Source organism: Manis javanica, chromosome 6, assembly GCF_040802235.1.
Source record: "Manis javanica isolate MJ-LG chromosome 6, MJ_LKY, whole genome shotgun sequence".
NCBI classification, from domain to species: domain Eukaryota; kingdom Metazoa; phylum Chordata; class Mammalia; order Pholidota; family Manidae; genus Manis; species Manis javanica.
In genome coordinates this window covers 5,459,069-5,479,148 of record NC_133161.1, presented here as the reverse complement: position 1 = coordinate 5,479,148, position 20,080 = coordinate 5,459,069, and the positions used below count along the sequence as shown (strand labels likewise).

General features: G+C 58.9%; 1 protein-coding gene across 8 annotated transcripts in view; it reads left to right on the top strand.

Moving 5' to 3' along the window:
- The window catches only part of AGAP3 (ArfGAP with GTPase domain, ankyrin repeat and PH domain 3), a 50,449-nt gene that overhangs the window by 10,014 nt on the left and 20,355 nt on the right, over window positions 1-20,080 (top strand). For 2 of the 8 annotated variants that reach the window (XM_036999419.2, XM_036999416.2), the window contains exons 1-9: window positions 10,718-11,740; window positions 12,944-13,002; window positions 13,224-13,311; window positions 13,457-13,542; window positions 13,690-13,831; window positions 14,227-14,361; window positions 14,508-14,635; window positions 16,295-16,453; window positions 19,841-19,933. In XM_036999419.2, coding sequence (XP_036855314.2) covers window positions 10,861-11,740; window positions 12,944-13,002; window positions 13,224-13,311; window positions 13,457-13,542; window positions 13,690-13,831; window positions 14,227-14,361; window positions 14,508-14,635; window positions 16,295-16,453; window positions 19,841-19,933 — 1,770 coding nt within the window. In that variant the 5' untranslated portion in view covers window positions 10,718-10,860. Of the gene's footprint in view, window positions 1-10,714; window positions 11,741-12,943; window positions 13,003-13,223; window positions 13,312-13,456; window positions 13,543-13,689; window positions 13,832-14,226; window positions 14,362-14,507; window positions 14,636-16,294; window positions 16,454-18,770; window positions 19,683-19,840; window positions 19,934-20,080 lie in introns of those variants that run through there. The other 6 variants (XM_036999418.2, XM_036999420.2, XM_036999421.2 and 3 more) reach the window with 5 other exon arrangements.

Sequence of the window (20,080 nt, the reverse complement as noted above, 5' to 3'; positions counted from 1 at the left end):
CCACACCCCAGCACTTTGTGTGCATACTGCAAATGTTGCAGGATTGACAGCTCTTGCTGCGGGTGCCGGAGAGCGTGGGGTTCTCACCAAGGGTGGCACGACCAGAGCTGGCGTGTCTGGAGGAACAGAGCTGAAAGGTGAACTTTCTGTTAAGGCTTCGGGCACACTGGGCACTGCCCGCTGTGCTTGCTTCTAACTCCTAGGACATCTCTGCAGGGTCAGTGGCACCCCCAGTTTGCAGTTGAGGATGCTGAGGCACAAAGATAGAAAGGAATTTGCCCGAGGTCACTTGAGAATGATGGCAGAGGCAAGAAGGACCCAGGAAGTGCGGCCTCACCTGTGCCCTGGGCAAGTGGGCACTGCTGCACCTTGAAACTTAATACAGCTTTTCAGCATCCAGGAGAGAATTCGAGCTACCGTCTAATCTCAGGCTCAGACAGGAAATCCAGAATTTATAGAGGAAAAGACTGACGATTTCCCCCCACCCTGCAGCTTTTCGTTTGGAAAAATGACCACCTTGAAATGTTTATTGTTAACAGTTTATCTTTTTGCTTCTCTCTCTCTCTCTCTCTCTCTCTCTCTCTCTCTCTCTCGGGTCCTCCCCTCCCTTTTTGGTGGGGGTGGTGCTCAGTAGTCTACACACCTTGGCACTTCTTCCCTGGGCACTTCAGTGGGCACCTGGGAGCAGGCCCACTCTTCTATACAATGTAATACCATAGTCACACCTAAGAAAATTAGCAGGAATTCACCACCATCGTTTAATAGCTCATCTATAACTACATTTCCTCAATTATCCCCCAAATATCTTATGTGACCTTTTTGTTTTTCCCAGTCAGGATGGGATGGGGATGGGACAGGCTGGGGCAGGACCCATCGCAAACATTTTCCTATCACACAGATTCTGGAAGAGTCCACGCCATATTTCTTGGAAAGGTCCATGCCCTGAATTTAACTTCTTCCTCATCCCTGGTGCTGCCCATGACCTGAAGTGAGGTCTAGGGCTTGATGAAATCCAATTAAGCCCTTTTGACAGGAATATCTCCTTTTGTGTCACATCAGGCCCTGCTGCTCGTGTTGTCAAGGAGATAACAACCAGATCCTCTGATCCTGTAGGTCCATTTCTAACCCCTTTGTAATTGGTAGGTCATCTGGGGTGAGGCTTCCACACCTTGCAAATAAGCTGCTCTCGGCACCCTTGTCGGCAGTGGTGTCTAAGTCCATCGGTGCTCCTGGCCTCAGTCGGTCATGTTGGCATTTGCCACATGGGAGTTTTCTTAGCCAGACATTCCTTCTGCAGGTCTTCCATCATAAGGGCTTCCACATCCCACCTTTTTCTAGTGTCGCTCTTGCCTCATGGATTGTTGTTCAGCTGTTATAATATAATCAATGACATTAATAGATTTAATTACATTTCTGTAGAATAAAGTAGGAGAATTTACTCTCTGAGTACAAATGCCAGTTAAATGGTTAAGATGCCTGTTATACAAAGAGTTCCTGCAAACTGTTAAGAAATATTTTTAAAACCCCAAAGACAAACAGACAAAGAGTTGGACAAGGCAGACAATTCAGAGAAGAGATGAACTGCAGATTTTCACTGACTGTGAAAAGATGGTCAGCCTCAGTATCCTCAGGGAAATGTAAGTTGGAGGAGCGATGTCCTGGGTGCCCTGTACTAGTAGCAGAAGGCGAAATGAGAACCTCGGATGCGGGTGAGAGTGGCAGAGTGGCGTTGGCAGACCTGGTTGCAGAAAGGGTGGATGAATTGCCTACTGTTTGGAAAAGTAACCGGACAGTATTCATTTACATGAAAAATTCACATGCCTTTGAGCCCAACTGTCCTACTTTTAGGCATGTATCCTACGGAAAGCAGACACACGGGTACGTAGATATTGATTTCAGCCTTGCTTGTAGTGGTTAAAAAAAGACAAAGGAAACAACCTGAGTGTTCCTGAGTAGAGGAAAGGTTGGATAATGCAGGGAACATATTTCCTGTGAAATATTACAAAGCTAACCAGTGAGAACCAGCAAGAGCCGTGTCCATGGACCAGGGACCAGGGATGGCACAAGAGTGGTCCGTGAGCGGGCAGCGCAGTTTGGTGAAATGTGGGAAGTTGATCCTGTTGTGGGGGGGAGCTGGACACTCCTTCTGGAATTTTCCACACGAAGGGAAGGGAAGGGGGCAAGAGCAGTTTTCTGAGTGTGTTGTGAATATAGTTTATGCCCTAACATAACATTTTACAAAGATGGGCAAAGCATACATTTGTTACGCATATTTGTCACAGCCTACCTGCTGCTTTTGTGTCCCACCCAGACCTGGAATTGGAAAGCCCTTGTGAGTCCTTGTTAGAATGTGTGGTGATCCCAGAGGGGCTGCAGATGTGGAGGTGCAGGGACTGGGCAGAGCAGGGATTTGGGGAGCCCAGCAAGCACAAACCCCTGGTTTTCCTGGCAAGCTGCTTTTCCAGCCCCCATTCCCTCGTGGAACAGCCTTCCATTTCTTCTGCTTCTGTTTTTTTTTTTTTTGGAAAAGCAACAGACCCTCTATAAAGATTTTAGAAAATGGAGTGAAATATACATTTTGCAGAAAAATAGGAAGAATCATTACCAAATCACTGTAGGTCCTAACCTTTGCAGGCAGCCCCTGTCCTTGTTTGGATGTATCCCCTTTTCCCTGCGTTTTGCACATGGCTCTGCATTACATACAATTTTGCATCTTGCTCTAAAAAACAGGGGCCTAATTGCGCTGGTGCTGGGCACACAAGTCTTTGCAGACAATGTTTGAATGATGCGAGGTATTCCACCTTCTGGAGACAGGGGTGTTTTACTTTCTCATTTCCAAGTTACTGGATATTTAGAGTTGGTTTCACTTTTTTGGAAGAGATGGACTTCTTTGGGCTCCATAGGAGCTCCTGTGGCATTGGGATGAGGGGCAGAGGGCTCCGTTCCCTTCGTGTGCAGGGCTGAGCTGCTTTTCGGGGACGGAGGACGTGCTCCCCACACGCGCAAGGGGGCCTCACTAACACAAAAGCCAACCGTTAGGCTGAGGTAGGTGAGAGGTTGAAGTTCCTTTCGATTTCCATTTCTTTGACTACCACGTGAGACCAAGTGGTGTCCACATGTGTTGGCCATTTGTACTTTCTTTACTCATGTTGAAATTTTGTGTTTTTTAAGTGATGTCTATGAGCTTTGTATATATTAGGAATATTAGCTCATTAACAAAGTCACTTTTTTTTCCTGGTGTTGACTTTCCTTTAATCATATTTCTCTTAGGGTTTTTATGGTTTCTTATCGTTCTGGATATTTTTTATTTTTATGTAGTCCAGCCTCTCAGTCTCTCTCTTGTCCTGTAAGTCCAATGAGCTTTGTTGTGTGTTGCTTGCTGCCCTCCTTCCCCACGGGCCCAGTGCACCTGCTCTGTGGCTCCACCCCCCGCCCCTCGGTAGCTGCTCCCCCGGCCCCAGCCCCAGAGGTGCCCTCAGCTGGTGGGACAGCTGAGGTCCGAGGCATGGGGGAGTGGCGGGTGTGCATGTCTGCCTGGGGTCTTGAGGCACGGGTGGGTGTTTGCAGATGGGACCTGTCTGCCTGCTGCTGTCTCACAGAGGTCTGGATGCCCTTGCTCTGTTGGGGGATGGTCCTGTCAGGGGGCTGCCCATCAGCCAGGGACCTCCTAGCCCTTCCCGTCTTGCAGCTGAGGGCCCTGTGGGGAAGGCTGCGGTTGGCCACAGGGCCCAGGCAGGACCCGGAGCTCCTCTGTGACGCCCTCCCAGGGCTCCCACGTGGTCGCCAGGGTTACCTGGCACTGTGATGGGATGGCACTGCCAAGCTGATGGGCTGGCCGGCGGTGATTCATCAGGCTGTAGACAGATGAGAGAAGGGTGAAGATGACAGTGTAAACCCAGGTGCTAGACGTGCTGGGGTTTTGATCCGGTCCCCAGCCACTCTGTGATGCTGGAGAGCCAGTGGGGCTGGCAACAGCGGTGGGAGTTGATAGGAAGTTGTATAGTTGAACCGGCTGCCTGTGCAGGTAGCCCTGTGCCCCCCAGGGAGTGCCGCAGGTGGCCCCCACCCTGTCCTGGTGCTCCTGCATAGCCGTGGCAGTGCTGGGATGGCCACTGCCAGGAGCACGCGAAAGCTGTGTGGTGCGGACCTGCAGGGCAGGTGGGGAGGGCACGTCTCAGAGAAGGGCATTCGCTTGTCAGTTCCTGGCTACTTAAAGGGCTTCGGATGCGTGTGGTCTCGGGGAAGGAGCATCTTCGGTCGGGAGGCTGGTTGGACTGACCCCTCCCCGCCGGCCTGGCTTCCTGAGGCTGTCTGATGCATGAGTAGGAGGCACGCTGGGGGCCCGTCAGCCCCCAAAAGCTCCCCTTTTGCCTGTTAAGGGCCTCATTTGAGGTAGTGTTCTCCTTTGTGAGTGCCGTGTGTCCCTGGGCCAGGCTCCAGAACCGCATCAGCCCCTCATGCTGGTCCAGGCCTGGGAGAGTCAGAGCTGGAGATAAGGAGTTTGTTTGGAAGGTGGGTGAGGGGGAACCAGGGGAGGGTTTGGAAGGAGGGCCCCTGCTAGGAAGGGCAAGGCTGGGCATCCCAGTGTGGGTACCTGGGCAGGAGGAAAGGAAGATAGGCTGGGCCCGCCTGCAAGATGACCTTTGGGCTCAGGTTGGCCCTGTGTCAGCAGAAATCTGCCACACCAGTGAGGCCCAAGGGCTCGGGGCGAGCCAGACAGCCTGGGTTGCAATGCCAGCTTCAGCCACCTGCTGGCCGGTGACCTTGAGCAGGTTACTTGGTGTCTGCCTTAGATTCCTCGTCTGTGAAATGGGGAGAACAACATGCTGCTCTTGGAGGGGTAAGTGGATCTGTATGTGCAAAGTGTTCAGTGGGCCTGTCATGTTCAATGAATGGCTATTCCTAACAGGTGATCGGCAGTGTCCCGTGTGGCCGCCGCTATGGGTGTACAGGGCACCAAAGGTGGCGCTGGTGTCTCTAGGGCTGGCCAGAGGCAGGCTCTGAGGCATGGGGGCCGGTGCCGGCCGTCCTGTGCGTGCCAGGAGCCCAAGCCCCAGTGAGGTGAACACAGATTGCTATCAGTCTCCATCACAGAGACAGGATGAGCTGGAGATACTGAAAGGAGGCCAGGAGCTCTGGGAGACCCCCAGCAGCAGGCATGAGCTGGTAGGGCTGGAGGGAGGTGGCCTTCACGTCCAGGCCCGACAGGTATCAGTCTGGGCTGCCTGTGGCTCCCTTTGATGTGGAGCCCATCCTGAGGCTTCTGGGACCGGGGATGCTATGGGCAGTGGGTGGGCTTGGCCTTGGAAACGTAGGCCCCACCTGCTTGGGAAGTGACCTGTGCCACTTTCAAAATCTGTAGTGGACTGTAATTCAGATGCTTTAAATTTTTGTCCATTAGACTCTGAAGCTACCGTTTTTTTAAAATAGTGTTTACTGACCCTCAGCCCCCCTTCCCTTGAGACCCTGAACTTACACATCTGTACCTTAGCTCTCAGGTGGGGGTGCCACCGGCTGCAGCAGTGCATTTTTGTGGCTGCTACATCATTGAGCAAAATTAGTGTCATTATTTGAATATTTTATTGGATCTTCCCTTACTAAAATCTTTTACTTTGTAAAAATACGATGAAGCAAACCAGAGTGCTGATACCGCTGATTAGGAATCTCAGAACTTAATGCACTTGATAAGCCCACTGGGCTGAAGAAGCAGAATTTCAGCTCATGGGACCTAAGCTGGCCATTGTACAGTTTTAAAGGAAGAGAACAACATTTAAAGATGCATGACATGCAGGAAACGTGCCCAGATGGGAATGAAAAGCCACAGTGCCTGTAGGGAGCTTCCCTGTTTGATGTTCTGCAACAGAGCAGCGCGCAGTCCCAGCCACCTGCCCCGGGGTCCCTGGACGAGTGTGAGGGACACCATGTGCAGTGGCGCAGCAGTGGACACTGGGCCCTGGGCCTCAGCCAGCCAGCCTGTGGATCCTTCTCGGTCCGAGACGGGGAGTGGTGACTGTCTCGGTCCATCTCTGGGTTTTAGGATGCGGCAAGTCAGAACAGAGGCCAGTGGGAGATACGTCTTCACCTAGCACAGCTGGAGGACAGAAAGAAAAATCAAGCAACTACCAGCAAGTAGCTAGTTTGGTGCTAGGAGGCCATTTCCGAGTGGGGATGACGGCCCCGCAGAGGGTGGTCTCGGTTCTCCCCTTAGGTCCTCTCCACTTTTCCATGGGGAGGAGGGGAACACAGCTACGGGGAGCTGACACCCTGAACCCAGGAGATGGGGCAGAATTCCGAGCTCCTCTGAGCAGCCACGGGAGGGGTGGGGGCTGCTCTCTGCGCAGCCAGACCGCCTGCCCCCTTGGGTCTAGTTTTTATATGATTTCTGGGCTGTGCTAACACAGTACTGCACACTTGGTGGCTTAAACAACAGACATTTCTTTTCCCACCATCTGGAGGCCAAAGTCTGAAATCAAGGTGTGGGCAGGACCAAGCTCCCTGTGGAGGTTTTAGGGGGGAATCTTCCCTGGGCCTGTCTTCTTGGCTTCCCCACAGCTGCCTGTCCCTGTGTCTCTTCACATCACCTGCCCTTTGTGCATTGCTGTCTGTATCCAGATTTCCCCTTCTATAAGGACAGTGGTCATAATGGGACGGGAGGCTCACCCGACTCCAGTGGGTCTTCATCTTAGCTGATTACATTTGCAACCACCCTATTTCCAAATAAGGTCACATTCTAAAGTTGGGGGGAGGTGGGGGAGTAGCACCTCATCATATGAATCTGGGGGGACACAATTCAGCCTATAATGGCTTTCATCAGATTTTCAGAGAAAGACATGACCCCAGAGGGCCTTGTGAATCCCTGAGGGCCGGCCTGCCACCTCTTGGGGAAGAGACGGAGGGCCAGTGGCCAGAGCTGCCGAGGCGGACCACCACCAGACTCTTCTCCGGAGAGTGCTGGCGTTGGCCCAAGTCATTTCTGTGTCCGATGTGACTCTCGCCCAGTGGTAATGGCTCCTTCTGCTGGTACCTGCCGTGTGCTGGGCACTGTGCTGGACCCTCCAAATTTGCATCGCTGGTCTTCGGAGAGACTTCAGCCGGTGTGGTGGGATCATTTCTAGTTTACAGACTAAAACCCAGACCCAGTGAGGTTGAGGTGACTACCGAAGGCACAGAGCTAATAGGTGCCACAGGCTGAATTGGAACCTGGATCTCAACTCGTGCAAGAGCACGAGTCTTGCCAGTGCGCCCCCCATGCCTCTCGACACGGGGTCTTTGCAGATAATTTTCTCCTCGGCAGCCTGAGCCAGCCAGGCACTGTCTCTCATGGGCCTGCCTCCCTCCGCACAAGAACAAAAGCCTGGGGGTGCAGTTCATGCTCAGCAGAGACATGCATTCATTTATAAAACCACCACACGCCTGTGTGCCCTGTGTCCTCCTCGTGGGGGAGCATTAAACACACCAGGAAATGGCCATGAGTGTTAGTGTGTGCCGGAGTGCTGTTGTGTGTCTTGGTGACAACTCCTGAGACTCATACGGAACCCTGTGTCCCCCAGGCAATGGCGAGTGGCCTGTGGTTGGGGAAGCCACAGGCAGGTCAGGGATGGCGGCCCGAATCTCCTCCTCTTCTCCGGGGGCTCCCAGAGCTAGCGGGAGACCACCCAGCCTCATGCCTGCTCTGGATGCTGCTGCTGGGGTCCCCGCCTTCCTCCGGCGCGGCCAGCAGCCCCGCGGCAGGAAGAGGTTTTGCTGCCACCTTGTGGGCAAGAAGAACTCGACAGGTGTTGAGGGGGCCAGTGTGGCTCTGGACCACCCAAGCTGGCTGGAAGAAGCCGGAGCCTTTCGCCAGAGCCATGCCACGCACTGTTTGGCTTTCAGCAGAAACTTGACCCTTCCTCATCTCTGAAAAGGACATCCAGAGGCGCCATGTGGGTTGCGTGGCCTCACCTGGGCACACCTCCCGTACTTATCAGTGGATCACCCAGCAAATATTTGAGTGGAGACTAGGTACAAGGTTCTGTGGGATTCCTGGGCTGGCCTTCTGGCTGTGGGAGGCTGGCCTTTGCTCTTCCTCACGACCAGTGTTCTGTTCTGTGCACGGCCACACGTGTCAGGCCTTTGCAGGGATCTCTCCATCCCCCTAGCTACCCTGGCTTAGTAGTGTGTCCCTGTGGCCCCTAGGTACCCAGTGTGCATGCAGGTGGCTCTTCTCTCAGGTCCGGCTAGTCCAGCTCACCCAGCTCTGGGTACATCTAGAGTCGGCTCATTCTCCTGATTTCCTGGTTCGCAGAGCAGAAGGGGCTGCCCAGTGCTCATCGTCTGCCCTCTCTGCTTCCACGGAGGGGTGTATTCATCCTCATGCAGAAGACTGGGACACTGCAGGCATCATGAGAGATTGCACCTTTAATTCCCCCAGAAATTTCCATGCGATCTCTCATCCCTAGTGGCAGAATTAGCCTGGTGCTTCTGAGGACCTTGAGAAATAGACAACTGACATGAGGGCTGGTTTTACGGCATTTCTGTACTGTGTGCCAGGTCCCAGCCTGAAGTTTTGTAGGACTGCCTGAATCTCCTCTGGGCTGCTTTGAGGGGAGATGTGCTTGCTGCATCTCTTTGGAGCAGAATCTTGTCAGACAGAACACCCAGACCTCATCCCTGACGGGTGACTGATGCCAAAAAAGGGATGTGTGCCTGCACTGTCCTCCTTTCTAGGGTCTCCGCCTGGCTTGATGTCCTGGGACATTTATGTGTAGGCAGGTGCCCTTCTCTGTCTAGTTTCTCTGGGTCAAGAAGGCTCTCTGAGAAGGGATAGGAAGGAGGCAGCCAGGTGAGGAAGAAGAAGCTGTTGCAGGTTTGGGCATTTGTCCAGGCTGAGCATTTTGCCTAGCCTGCTTCTGCAGGGGCTGAGGCAACCAGGACTGGGGTGTCCTTGAGGATGGAGGATCTTCTTTCACCTCTGGGACTGGGAGCTGCCGCCTGCCTTCCCTGAGCCCATGTGCACTTTGTGTCTGTCTGAGTGTGTGGCACTGGGGGCCTTCTCCCCTCTAATCACGTCCTGCTCCTCTCCCACTGAGAGAGCCAGTTATTCTAAAGCTGCCCATCCCCCACTGGGCACCGTGTCTCCTGTCCCTCCCTAGTCCCCAGACAGCTTTGAGGGCTGCTGGCATGTACTTGCATTTTCATTGGCTTGGGAGGAGGGTTTAGAATAAGCAGCCTTATTCTTTTGGGAAGGGTAATTCCAGTGTGTGTGAGGGAGGACAGACAGACAGATAGATATGCAGATAGGGAAGTTGACTGTGGGAGGCTTAAACTCGGAAATGTGAGTCAGGATTCCTGGGTTGTGTTCTTGTCTCCATGCCTGAAGCATCCTGGGAAGGCCCTTCTGCAGAACCATCTATTATGTGGGGAATATACATTGTGGAGAGGAGGAGCCATCCTCATCCCTGTTAATAACTAGTCCCAGGAAAATATGAAATCACCCCCAGGGCCTCTCCAGGCTCAGAGATCCAGCCCGGGATTTAGGAGTTTCCAGCTCTGGGTTCTGCGGAGCACCTAGGATGGAGAGGCCCTGCCTCCCTCAGGCATTCCCCCACCCCAGCCCCTCAGGAATGTGCCACTTTTATCTTGTACTTTGCTTCTGACCAGGACCATGGAATTCTAAAACTGAGAGGGATGCTGGGAGTTGGGTTGGACTAGGGGTGGAGGAATCCTGGGAGCATTATCTCTTTAAAGGAGATGCAAGCCCCCTCATCCTTCCCTCTACGTAAATTGGTTTCTCCTGACATGCTCGTGGTCCTTGTGGATTGTGGTAAACCGGTTCATTTCCAGGGCCTCCGAGAGGACTGATGTTAGAATACAGTGGAAAGTCCAGCAAGGCCCCCATCCTGGGGTGAGCCCCGCAGTTTATGAGAATCTGGTGCAGCCTGTGCTTGTGAAAGGATATCTGTGCTCAGAGTGAGCGTCAGGCTTCAGCCAGTTCTGCAGGCAACTGCTTCACCTCTGCTTTGCCAGCCAACCTCGGGGCGACCTCTGGACAGCGTCTGGAGAGGGCGTGAGATCCAGTGAGCCGGAGACAGGAGACTTGAGGGACTCAGATGTGAGTCTCTCATCCAAAACTCTGGTCCAGAGGTTACCTTTTGAATTTCTGCTGCCCTTGAGCAGGACAACACTTACTTAACCCAGTCGAGAAGGTTTAATCATCTCCAAGGAAGAAGACAACCTCAAGTCATTCACAGAAGAGCCAACTGTAGCCTCCAGCCACTCTTGAGTCTCGAGTTTTCCAATCTCAGAATGTCTGAGCCCAAAACTAAGACAGGATCGCTTCAGTCAGCCTCCCCATTTTACAGATAAGGAGACTGAGGCCCAAAGTGAGCCTAAGACTTGCCTCTGACACCTAATTTAGTCTTACCTGAATTCTGGCCCCAGGTGTGTCACCTTCCCGTTCTTCCTTTGGGAAAGGAGCAAATGGCCCACTTCTCCCCAAAACGGCCCAGTGTGCGGTGAGCGGAGGACTGCTACTTATTTGGCTTGCCCTTAGTGACAGCTCTCACCTACCTGCTCCAACCCGGGCAGGAGGCCTGGGCTGGAATTTCCTGTTTTCTGAGGGCTCTGGGGGCTGCCCAGCCGCCGCCGTTCCGGGGTGTTCCAGGCCAGGCTTGCCGCCTCTCTCTCATCGCCGGGCTGGCTCCCCGGCCTCGCCAGGTCTGGGCTTGCCGGCCGCGAGGTGGAGGCGTCGAGGGACTCGGTCGGCCGGCCGCCACCAGGTGCCCAGAGGCCGGAGGTCCGTGCGCCCCGGCCGCGGCCCCGGCCCGGGCCCAGCCCCGCGCCCCTCGCCATGGGCCTGGCCCTCGCCCGCGGGCCCTGAGCATGGAGCGGGGCTGGCCGCCGGGGCACAGCTGCAGCCGGGAGCGGCCCGCCGCCTGCCGCCGCGCCCTCAGCGTGTGCGACTCGCTGGACCTGCACGGCGGCCCGGCCGGCCGCGCCGCCGCCGCCCTGCAGGCCGCCCTGTGCGCGGCGCGCGAGCAGCCCCCGCGGCCCCGGAGCGTGTGCTCCGGCGGCCCGGGGCCGGCACCCGCCGGCGCCCGCGGCCTGCTGCTCGGCCTCCTGCGCCCGCGCCTCGGCCGCCGCGGCCCCGCAGACGGACGCCCGCCGGCTCCCGGGCCCGCGCCCTCGGGGCCTCCCGGCTCGGCCGCGCCCAGCCCCGCGCCGCCCCGGCGCGGCCGCCCGCAGGGAGCCCAGGCCCAGCGGCCGCGGCCCGCCAGCATGACGTTCCTGGAGGTGCACCGCCTGGAGCCGGCGGCGGCCGAGGGCGCGGGGCTGGGCCGCGCGGGCAGTGCGGGCCTCCTGCGGGGCGCCCCGCTGTGGCGCAGCCAGCGCTGGCAGGCGCCCCGCGGCGGCGGCGGCGGCCCCCCGGGCCCCCGGGGCGGCCTGTCGGCGCTGAGGAAGAGCTTCAGCTTCCGCCTGCGCCGCGGCCGGGAGATCCGGCGCGCGGAGTCGGGGCTGCTGCCCCGGGCGCGGACCCGCAGCGACGGGGACGCCGGCGCCCTGGGCGCCTTCCCCGGCCGCCGCGACCTGCTGCTGGGCGCCGAGGCCCCGCGCGCCGCGCCCGAGCCCGGCCGCCCGCGCGCCGCCGCCGGCCTCTGGAGGCTGCTGCTCAGCCGCTTCCGCCGGAGGGAGCCCGCGCCCGCCGGGCCGCTGTGGGGCTGCGAGGCGGCCGCGGCCCCGGCTCCCCTGGGCGCGCCGAGCGGTAAGGGAAGAGCGCGGCCCGGGTGTCCCCGGGTGGGAGGCCCCTGCCGAGAGCGGCTGTGACAGCCGGCGTGGACCCACCCGGGAAGGGAGGGCGGCCTTGGGCCCGAGGTGGCGGGCCTGGCCCCACCGAGAGCGCGCACAGGCTCTGCGATCGCTAATGGACCCCAGACGCCCGCGGCAGAGGAGGGCGTCCTGGCTGGGCCACCCGGGACCCGCGCCCACCCTCGCCCGTGGTGTGGTAGAATATGAGATGAGGACAGATCGGCCCCTTTGTCACTTTGGCACGTGCAGAATTGAGACCCAGGGCGTCCAGGCGCACCCACCGTCAGCTGGCGCTAGGCAGGACTAGATCACATTTTTAGCCCCCAGGCAGGGCTTGGGTTTGTCCCTTTAGCTGCCTCTGCAGATGAATTTAGGAGCTATTTGTGGACCAGCTGTATTTACTACTCTTTGAAGTAGCCTAGGGAGGGGAAGCAAGCACAGCCTAGCCAGAGAGGCTGGCCCAGGCCAGGGCTACCCAGGGCTGCCTGGAGGACGCCCGTAACAACCCAGAGGATAAAGATGATGGGGCCAGCCATGCTGGACACTGTCGGTCGGGCAGGAGCCGAGAATGGGCTAGAGAGGAGTGGGGAGGCAGGTCTCTGGGAAAGAAAGGGTGGTGGCCTGCCACTGAGGAGGAGCTTGGGGAGGAGGGCCAGGCTGGCAGCGTGCTCCCCATTCGACCCGCCTTTCACAGCACAGGGCCAGGTAAGGGCTCCTCCCTCTTTACTCTGGCTAGGAATGTGGTGGGTGGCCCCACCCTGTGCCAGTGAGCTGTCCCTACTCGCTGCGGGAGGCTGCCAAGTGCCCAGCCTGGCTTGGCTCTGGGCTGAGACCTACTGGGGTGACTTCTCACCTGAGCACCAGGCTGGGTGTGGCTCAAGGTGGGAATTACTAATGTTGCTTGAGCAAGTAAGAGGTGGAGGGACACAGGCCAGGGGGCCTAAGCCCACAGCCCTCCGAGTCCTTTCCCTGAGGACTATCATCGCTCCATTCCCCTCCGAAAGAATTTTCCTGCTGCTCCCTGGGGGTCTAGGGCTGAGGGTTGGGGTCCCATCAGAACGTGCTGCTTTCTGGCCTTGGCCTAGGAAGGGGCAGGTAGGAGACAGCAGGTGGCCACAGTACAGGTGTGTGTGCTGACAGGCCACCTTCTCTCCTACAGACTCCTTTGTGAACAGCCAGGAGTGGACCCTGAGCCGCTCGGTGCCAGAGCTTAAAGTGGTGAGTGGGCCCCTGGCAGGCCCAGGCGGCCCCGGGGTCGGGTGGGCACCGGCTGGAGCAGTGGGCCCCCTCTTGGCTTGGCCTCTCCCCAAAGCCCTCATTCCCTGCTCCTCTTTCCTTCCCAGTCCTCAGGGCCGACCCTCCGCCTTCCTGGTGTTACTCCCGTTTCCGGCCCGTCTTCTCCCTCCTGACTGCTGCTCTCAACCCTTCCTCTCCCACAGGGCATTGTTGGGAACCTGTCTAGTGGGAAGTCAGCCCTGGTGCACCGCTATCTGACAGGGACCTATGTGCAGGAGGAGTCCCCGGAAGGTGAGCGTTACAGGCCGGCCCCCTTTTCTCCTGTCGTCTGTGCGGAGAGCCTGGTGCTCCTCAGTCCTACCCTCTTCTCTGTGGGAAACTGGATTTCTTTTCTGCTTGGCTTCAGTTTGGGGCCTGACTGTGCACTCTGTCCTAGGGGGTCGGTTTAAGAAGGAGATTGTGGTGGATGGCCAGAGTTACCTGCTGCTGATCCGAGATGAAGGAGGCCCCCCTGAGCTCCAGGTGATGCTCCTGCCCCGGCCCTGGCCTGTGGTGCCCCTTTCTTGAAGACCCTGGTTGGGACTTGGTGAGGTTGTGTGTGGTGGGGGAGAGGGGTATGGTGCTTACCTGAGACCAGGTGAGGGTAGTAATTCTGCTCGGTCCCCCCAGTTTGCTGCCTGGGTGGACGCAGTGGTGTTTGTGTTCAGCCTGGAGGATGAAATCAGCTTCCAGACAGTGTATAACTACTTCCTGCGGCTCTGCAGCTTCCGCAATGCCAGCGAGGTGCCCATGGTGCTGGTGGGCACACAGGGTGAGCAGGCTTGCAGGGTGGCAGGCAGCGGTGGGTCCCCAGGTGGGCAGGTGAGAAAGCCCAGCTACCCGTCCCCTCCTGGTGCTGACCTAGCCCCTGTCATGGTGCCCCAGGGCCAGTGCCACCTCCTTGCTCTCTGCAGACCTTTCCCAGCCAGATCCTGCCATTCCTTCTGTTGACCATGTGCACATGTTCTGAGATGAACAGCAGTGGCTGGCTCATTTCCCCTCAGGGAGTCGTGGCAGAGCTGGAATAAGGCCTAGATGCTTGTATCTCCTGTTCTGTGCCCTTGCTGCCCCTGTGTTTCACCAGCCCACCCTTTGACCAAAGGGCCCTCCCTGCAGAGGCCCCAGCTACTCAGCAGGCTGAACAAATGCCCCCCCAACCCCCAACAGATGCCATCAGTGCTGCAAACCCCCGGGTCATCGACGACAGCAGGGCCCGCAAGCTCTCCACAGACTTGAAGCGCTGCACCTACTATGAGACATGTGCCACCTACGGGCTCAACGTGGAACGCGTCTTCCAGGATGGTAACTTGGGCGCCAGGCGGGTCGGCTCCCCCAGCATGCGGCTCAGGAAGGCTCTGGCCAGCGGTGCTGTGTGCTCTGGGGGGTGGCTCTAAGCTGGGCTTCTCCCTTCTCCCCAGAGGGGTAATTGACTCTGCTGTCCTCTGCAGTGGCCCAGAAGGTAGTGGCCTTGCGGAAGAAGCAGCAGCTGGCCATCGGGCCCTGCAAGTCACTGCCCAACTCCCCCAGCCACTCGGCCGTGTCCGCCACCTCCATCCCAGCCGTGCACATCAACCAGGTGCGGCCAGCCTCCCCGCCTCCCAGTGCGTGGCCCTGCCTCACCGTGCTGTCTGTCTGCTTGCCTGTCCCCACCTGGTCTGGTCTCCTGCCTTGCAGACGGTTTGAAAGCACTGGCCTGAGTTCCCTGTAGCTGTACCATGGGCCTGGCCTCATCTACACCCTTTGTACTGCCTTCCTGCTTAGTGGCCCAGCTCTGCTCACCGCTCTTCCTGCCCCGCAGCTGTGTCAGCCAAGGCCGCCTGTACGCTGGCTGGGTTCAGCACGGCTAGAGCTGTCTTTGGGAACTGCTTGCCACTGACCCGTGCTCAGGAGGCCCAGAGGAGTTCTCATAGGCCTTCTTGGGATCAGCCTGTGACAGAAGTCAGGCCTGCCACTCCTCACCTGTCGCCCTCCTGTTTGCATCTAGGGGGACAGCACTTGCCCTGCAGGGACAGTGGCTTTTGTGCTGTGTGGGGTGTGTGTGGGGGGTGTTTCTGAGCGAGGGGTCCTGCCAGCATCCCTCCATACTGTGCTTGGATACCCGCCTACCTCCAGGCCTACTGCCTGGGTATTTTTTGGCCCTTGGCATTTGGGCCAGCACTTCCTTCCAGAACTGCGTTTCCTCACTCCGTCCCCACTCTGTGGACGCCTGGGGCCATCCCAGATGCCCTTCTCACTCTCAGTCACTTCTGCCAAGGGCTATTGTCTTTCCAAGGCCTGCTCTTGCCCACTGGCTTCCTGACTGCTGGCTGCTCTTGCAGAGACTGCTCCCCTTAGCCCTCCCGGAGCCGGCAGGGAGTCCCCTGTAAGTGTCCCTGTGTGGGATAACGGAGGAATGATAGGTCTTCACCATAGCTGAGCAACTCGCCTCAGCCGATAGCTTGGAGGGTGTGTGCGGCTCAGTTGTGCCGTGGGCCCTGCCACGGGGCTCTGACTGCCAAGCAGTGGTAGCTTGGCCTCTTGCTCCTTTCTCCATTTGAGGGCTCATGGAGACTGTGGGAGAGGGGGGTGCACCTTCTTTACTTAGAGAAGGCTTACAGGCAGTTAGGGAGGTGGCCTCATGGTTCTGCAGGAGTCCCGGGGTAGACGCTGCCCTGCGCTTTCTGTCTCTGTCCTGTGGTCCTTCCTGGCTTTCTCTCCCTTCCTGTCTGTCCTTTATCTGCTGCGCACGCTGATACCTGTCCTAGCTCTGTTCTTCCCTCGCCTTGGCTCTCCCTGGTCCCTTCCCCATCACTCACACTGCCCACACTGCCTAGAAGCAAACCTCATCCTCCCCCAGCACCCCGAGCCCCACCCCAGCCTCCTGTATCCTTGGCACATGTCACTGACTGGACAGCTCATCCAGGGTGTCCTGCTACCTGGTGCCAGGCCCGCCTGTGAACCAAGAGTCCAGTTTGTTCACTTCCAGCCTCTGTCACTGAGTCTGACCTGCTAGTGCTGCCCTGAGTCACCTCCCAGAAGTGTCCCTGCTGGGGCCTGAGTGGGGCAGCCTGCAGCGACCTCTGGGTCTTGCTGGTCTCCAGGCCATGCTGCCTCTCCCCTCGGTGCCCTCTAGGAGCTAGCAGCCCCACTACTGCATCATGAGCCCCCAGTCAGGTCCCTGTACTGCAGGGCTTCCTGGTGCCCACCTGCCCCAGCCCCACCCCTGAGCCGCCCTCAGCAACCTCTCTGTCCTTAGGCCACGAATGGCGGCAGCAGCGCTTTCAGCGACTACTCGTCCTCAGTCCCCTCCACCCCCAGCATCAGCCAGCGGGAGCTCCGCATCGAGACCATCGCCGCCTCCTCCACCCCCACACCCATCCGCAAGCAGTCCAAGCGGCGCTCCAACATCTTCACGGTATGTGTCCCTGCCGACCCTCCTCCCGTGGCCCAGGCCGCACTGAAGAGGCAGGGCTGAGCCTGCCCCGAGGAGGCTGCGGGCAGGAGCCATGGACAGCTGCGCGGCGGGCAGCCCTGTCGGGGTTGCCCTCCACACAGACACAGCCCTGCAGCTCTTTCCCATGTCCTCACCCATGCCTGGGCTCTTGCTGCAGCCCCCAGGGGCTGTCCTCAGTGTAGCCCCATGGACCCTCCTGCCCTGCTGTGCACACTGGCGCCCCTCCCCCTGATCCCTTAGGGCTTCTTGGCCAGCTCTAGGGATCTTTATACCCAACACCTGTGTGTCCACAGTTGTGAATGACCCGAGGTCATTTGCCCCAAGCTACAGGGAGGTTTAGCTGGCAGAGCTAGAACCCGGGCCCAGGCCTCCCAGTCTGCATTCCCGCTCTTCCCATTATAGCATGCTTCCCACCCATCACTAAGGGTCAGGTCGGGTCGGGTCGTCTAACAAAGGCTCAGACATCCTTCCCCAGGCCTCCTGGTCTTAGCCTGGGCCTCATCACCCTGCCTCAGTGCCCCTAGGCTCGTCCTCTCTCGTCAGACCTTAAACGTCATTCCCCGGCCGCCCTGTGCCTTCCACTGCTAGGGGCCCAGCCCTCAGCAACCAGGTACCCTGAGCCTGCCCTCTCCACGCCCCGCCTCTGACACACAGTGCCCACCTCCAGACCCGTTCCCTCCAGCCAGGACTTGGCTGGACCATTCTGGGAGTCTTGGGTCAGACACAGGTGGGTCAGCTGCCCGTGTGGATTCTCAGATCGCTCTGTCCTTCTGCGTCACTCTGTGTACCTCTTTCTGAGCATCAGGGCTTGGCTCTCAGCCTGGCCCCATGTCCAGCCAGGTTCTTGGGGACCCTGCCCAGACAGAGCTGTGCTCCCCAGGCCTTGTTCATTCCTTCTCTCCTCTGCCTGCTCAGCTCACTTCTGCCTGGTCTGCCTGCCTCTGTCCTCCCCGTGGCTGCCATGTGCCCCTCCCCGTCCATGCTGACTGACCCTCTTTCTGCTGACAGCCGCTGCTGCGCATCGCGCTTCCCCAGCCCTGACCCTGCCCGGACTTGAAGCTTCCCATCTCTATTTGTGCCCACTGCACCACACAGCGCCTCGGGCTGCCTGCCTGTGCCCACACCTGCTGCTGCTGACGCTGTTGAGCCCTTGGTGCCTGTGTCTGCAGTGACCGCCATCCGTGCCCTTGGCACCTGCTCCCTCAGCACCATTCGTAGCCTCCCACCTTCCTCCACTGTGCGTCCTGCAACCCCCAGGACACGCTGTTCCCTCTCTGCCCACCACTCATGCCCAGCTCACAGCCTCGCCACAGCGCCTTCCTGCTCTTGCCCGTGCTCTGCTGCCTGCTCTGCTGTGCTCCTTGCCCCATCCTTGCTGCGCGTGCTCATGGCAAGCCTTCCCTCTGGGCCCCTCCATTCTCTCCATCTTCACTGTAGCGACCTTACTTTTCCTTTCCATTGTTTCCATGGTGACCTCACTTGCGCCATTGTCCCTGAGGCAGCCTCAAGACATGTCCGTCTCTAGGGGTGCATCTCAGGACCTCCCCCTTTCATCGTCGCTGTTGAGGCCACCCCTTTGCCCTCATTATCCACTCCAACAGAGCCATGCCTGCTCTGTGGCTGGTGCCCTTGTGACCCTCCTGCTGGATGTGGCCGCTGGCATCCCTAGTCCCCCTAATGCATCATGTACTCCTTTAGTTACCCTGTCCTGGGGGGGTGCCCTCGGGGCTCCCAGGGACCCTTGGTGGTTGGGGGACCTCTCAGTTCACCAGCCTGACAGGGGCAGGCTGCACACCACCCCCTGGCCTGTTCTTCTGTCTGGGGACCCAGTGGCAGCCGTCCTATCCACTTGCCTCCTCCCTGGGCCGAAGGGGCAGAGGCTGTGGCGCCCGGAAGAGGCCCAGGGCAGGCGCTGATGGTGGAGCTGCGGGCGGCAGCCTTTGGCCCAGTTCTGTTCCTTTGGCTGTGCTGGACCCCCGTGCTGCAGCTGAAGCCCTTTGCCCCCTGCCTCTGCCCTCGGCTCCTGGCAGCCTGGGAGAGCAGGAGAGATGTGGGGCCCGCTGCCTGCCTAGTGGTGGACATTCCTGGCTGAGATGGACTGCCTGGCCCGCCTCTGGCCCCTCCTCCGTCTCCTCTCCATCTCCGCCGCCTCCTCCTCCTCTTCCTCCCGCTGCTGCCTCTCCCCAGGCACCTGGGTCTCTGCCCTCACCAGTGCTGACCAACTTGTGCGGGGCTTGAGTATAACTTGCCAAAATCTTTATTCTTTCGATATTTGCAGATATGTGCCACTGTTTCCAACTTTTCATCAACAAAAAGGCCTTTCCAACTCCTTCCAAATTAGAAGACCAGGTGGTGACACACAGCACCTCTGGACATTCTCCCCTGTGCGGGGCCGGAGGCGGGCCGGGCCCTGGGACTGCTCTCAGATGAGAAGCGGCCGCCGTGCTCCCCACTCCAGAGACCCACAGGAATCTTTGTAACTAACCCCCACCCCCAGGGAAGGCTAGGAACGCTGGAGCCCGCGGCGGGGGGCTGCCGGGGACCAGGCCCGGCCGGACGCGCTGCGCCAGGCTCGCTGCATGGAGAAGAAGGGAGGCCAGCGCGACAAGGCCCAGAGGGGCGGGGCGTCCGAGCGCCGCCCCGGCCCAGCCGCTCCCGGGGGGAGCTTTCCCGCCCCTACCCTCCTCTGCTCCCTCCTGCATGGACTTCTGCCGTTGCTGCTCCGCTCCGGACGCCACAGCCACCGCCGCGCGCTTGCCTTCCCCCTCTCTTGGCCTCCCCATTTCCTAGGATCCGCATTCGGGCGGGCTCTGCCCCAGGAGCCCGGCGGGGGCGCAGGGCCTTTTCCGGCCTCTCTCCTCTCTCTCTCCATCCACTGTGCCCCCCGGGCCGCGCCGATGTGCTCGGTGCAACGTGCCGTGTGGTGTCTGTGCTGCAGACGGGCCACCGCCCTCTCACTTCTGGACTTTGCTGTCCCCCGTTGTCGCGCCCTGTGCTCCCAGCCATCCCCCCAGCCTCACCGGCCACCTCTCCTCTCCCCTCCCTTCTCTTGCGCCCCAGCCCCCTGGGCTGCGCGCTCCTGGCGCCCTTGGTATTTCGTGTCCTTGCTCTTTTGTAAGGGGCGGGCCGGCTCGGTGACCTGTGCTGCTCTGTATGGTGCCGTGTGTAAGAATAAACCCGTTGGAATACTCGTGGTCTCAGTTCCTTCCCGGTCCCGCCGCCCCGGCCCCGCCCACTGCTAGGGCCTGCCCAGGAGGAGGGAGGCGGGGAGGGCTGGGGGCTCCAGGTGGGCAGCTGCCTCCCTTGGCCCCTTGGCCCCTGTAACGCACCTCTTATTTTCTCTTCCAGTCTCGAAAGGGTGCTGACTTGGACCGGGAGAAAAAAGCCGCCGAGTGCAAGGTGGACAGTATCGGGAGTGGTCGGGCCATCCCAATTAAACAGGTCAGCAATCCCTTCCCTTCTGCGGGAGAGGAGCTGGGAAGAGCCCCTCCCGGGAAACGCTAGAGGAGTCTTTCCCAGGCCTTGAGGAGATGGTGTAAGAGGCGAGCAACCCCGCCAGGCTCTGCTAAGAAGGTGGAACCTTCCGGG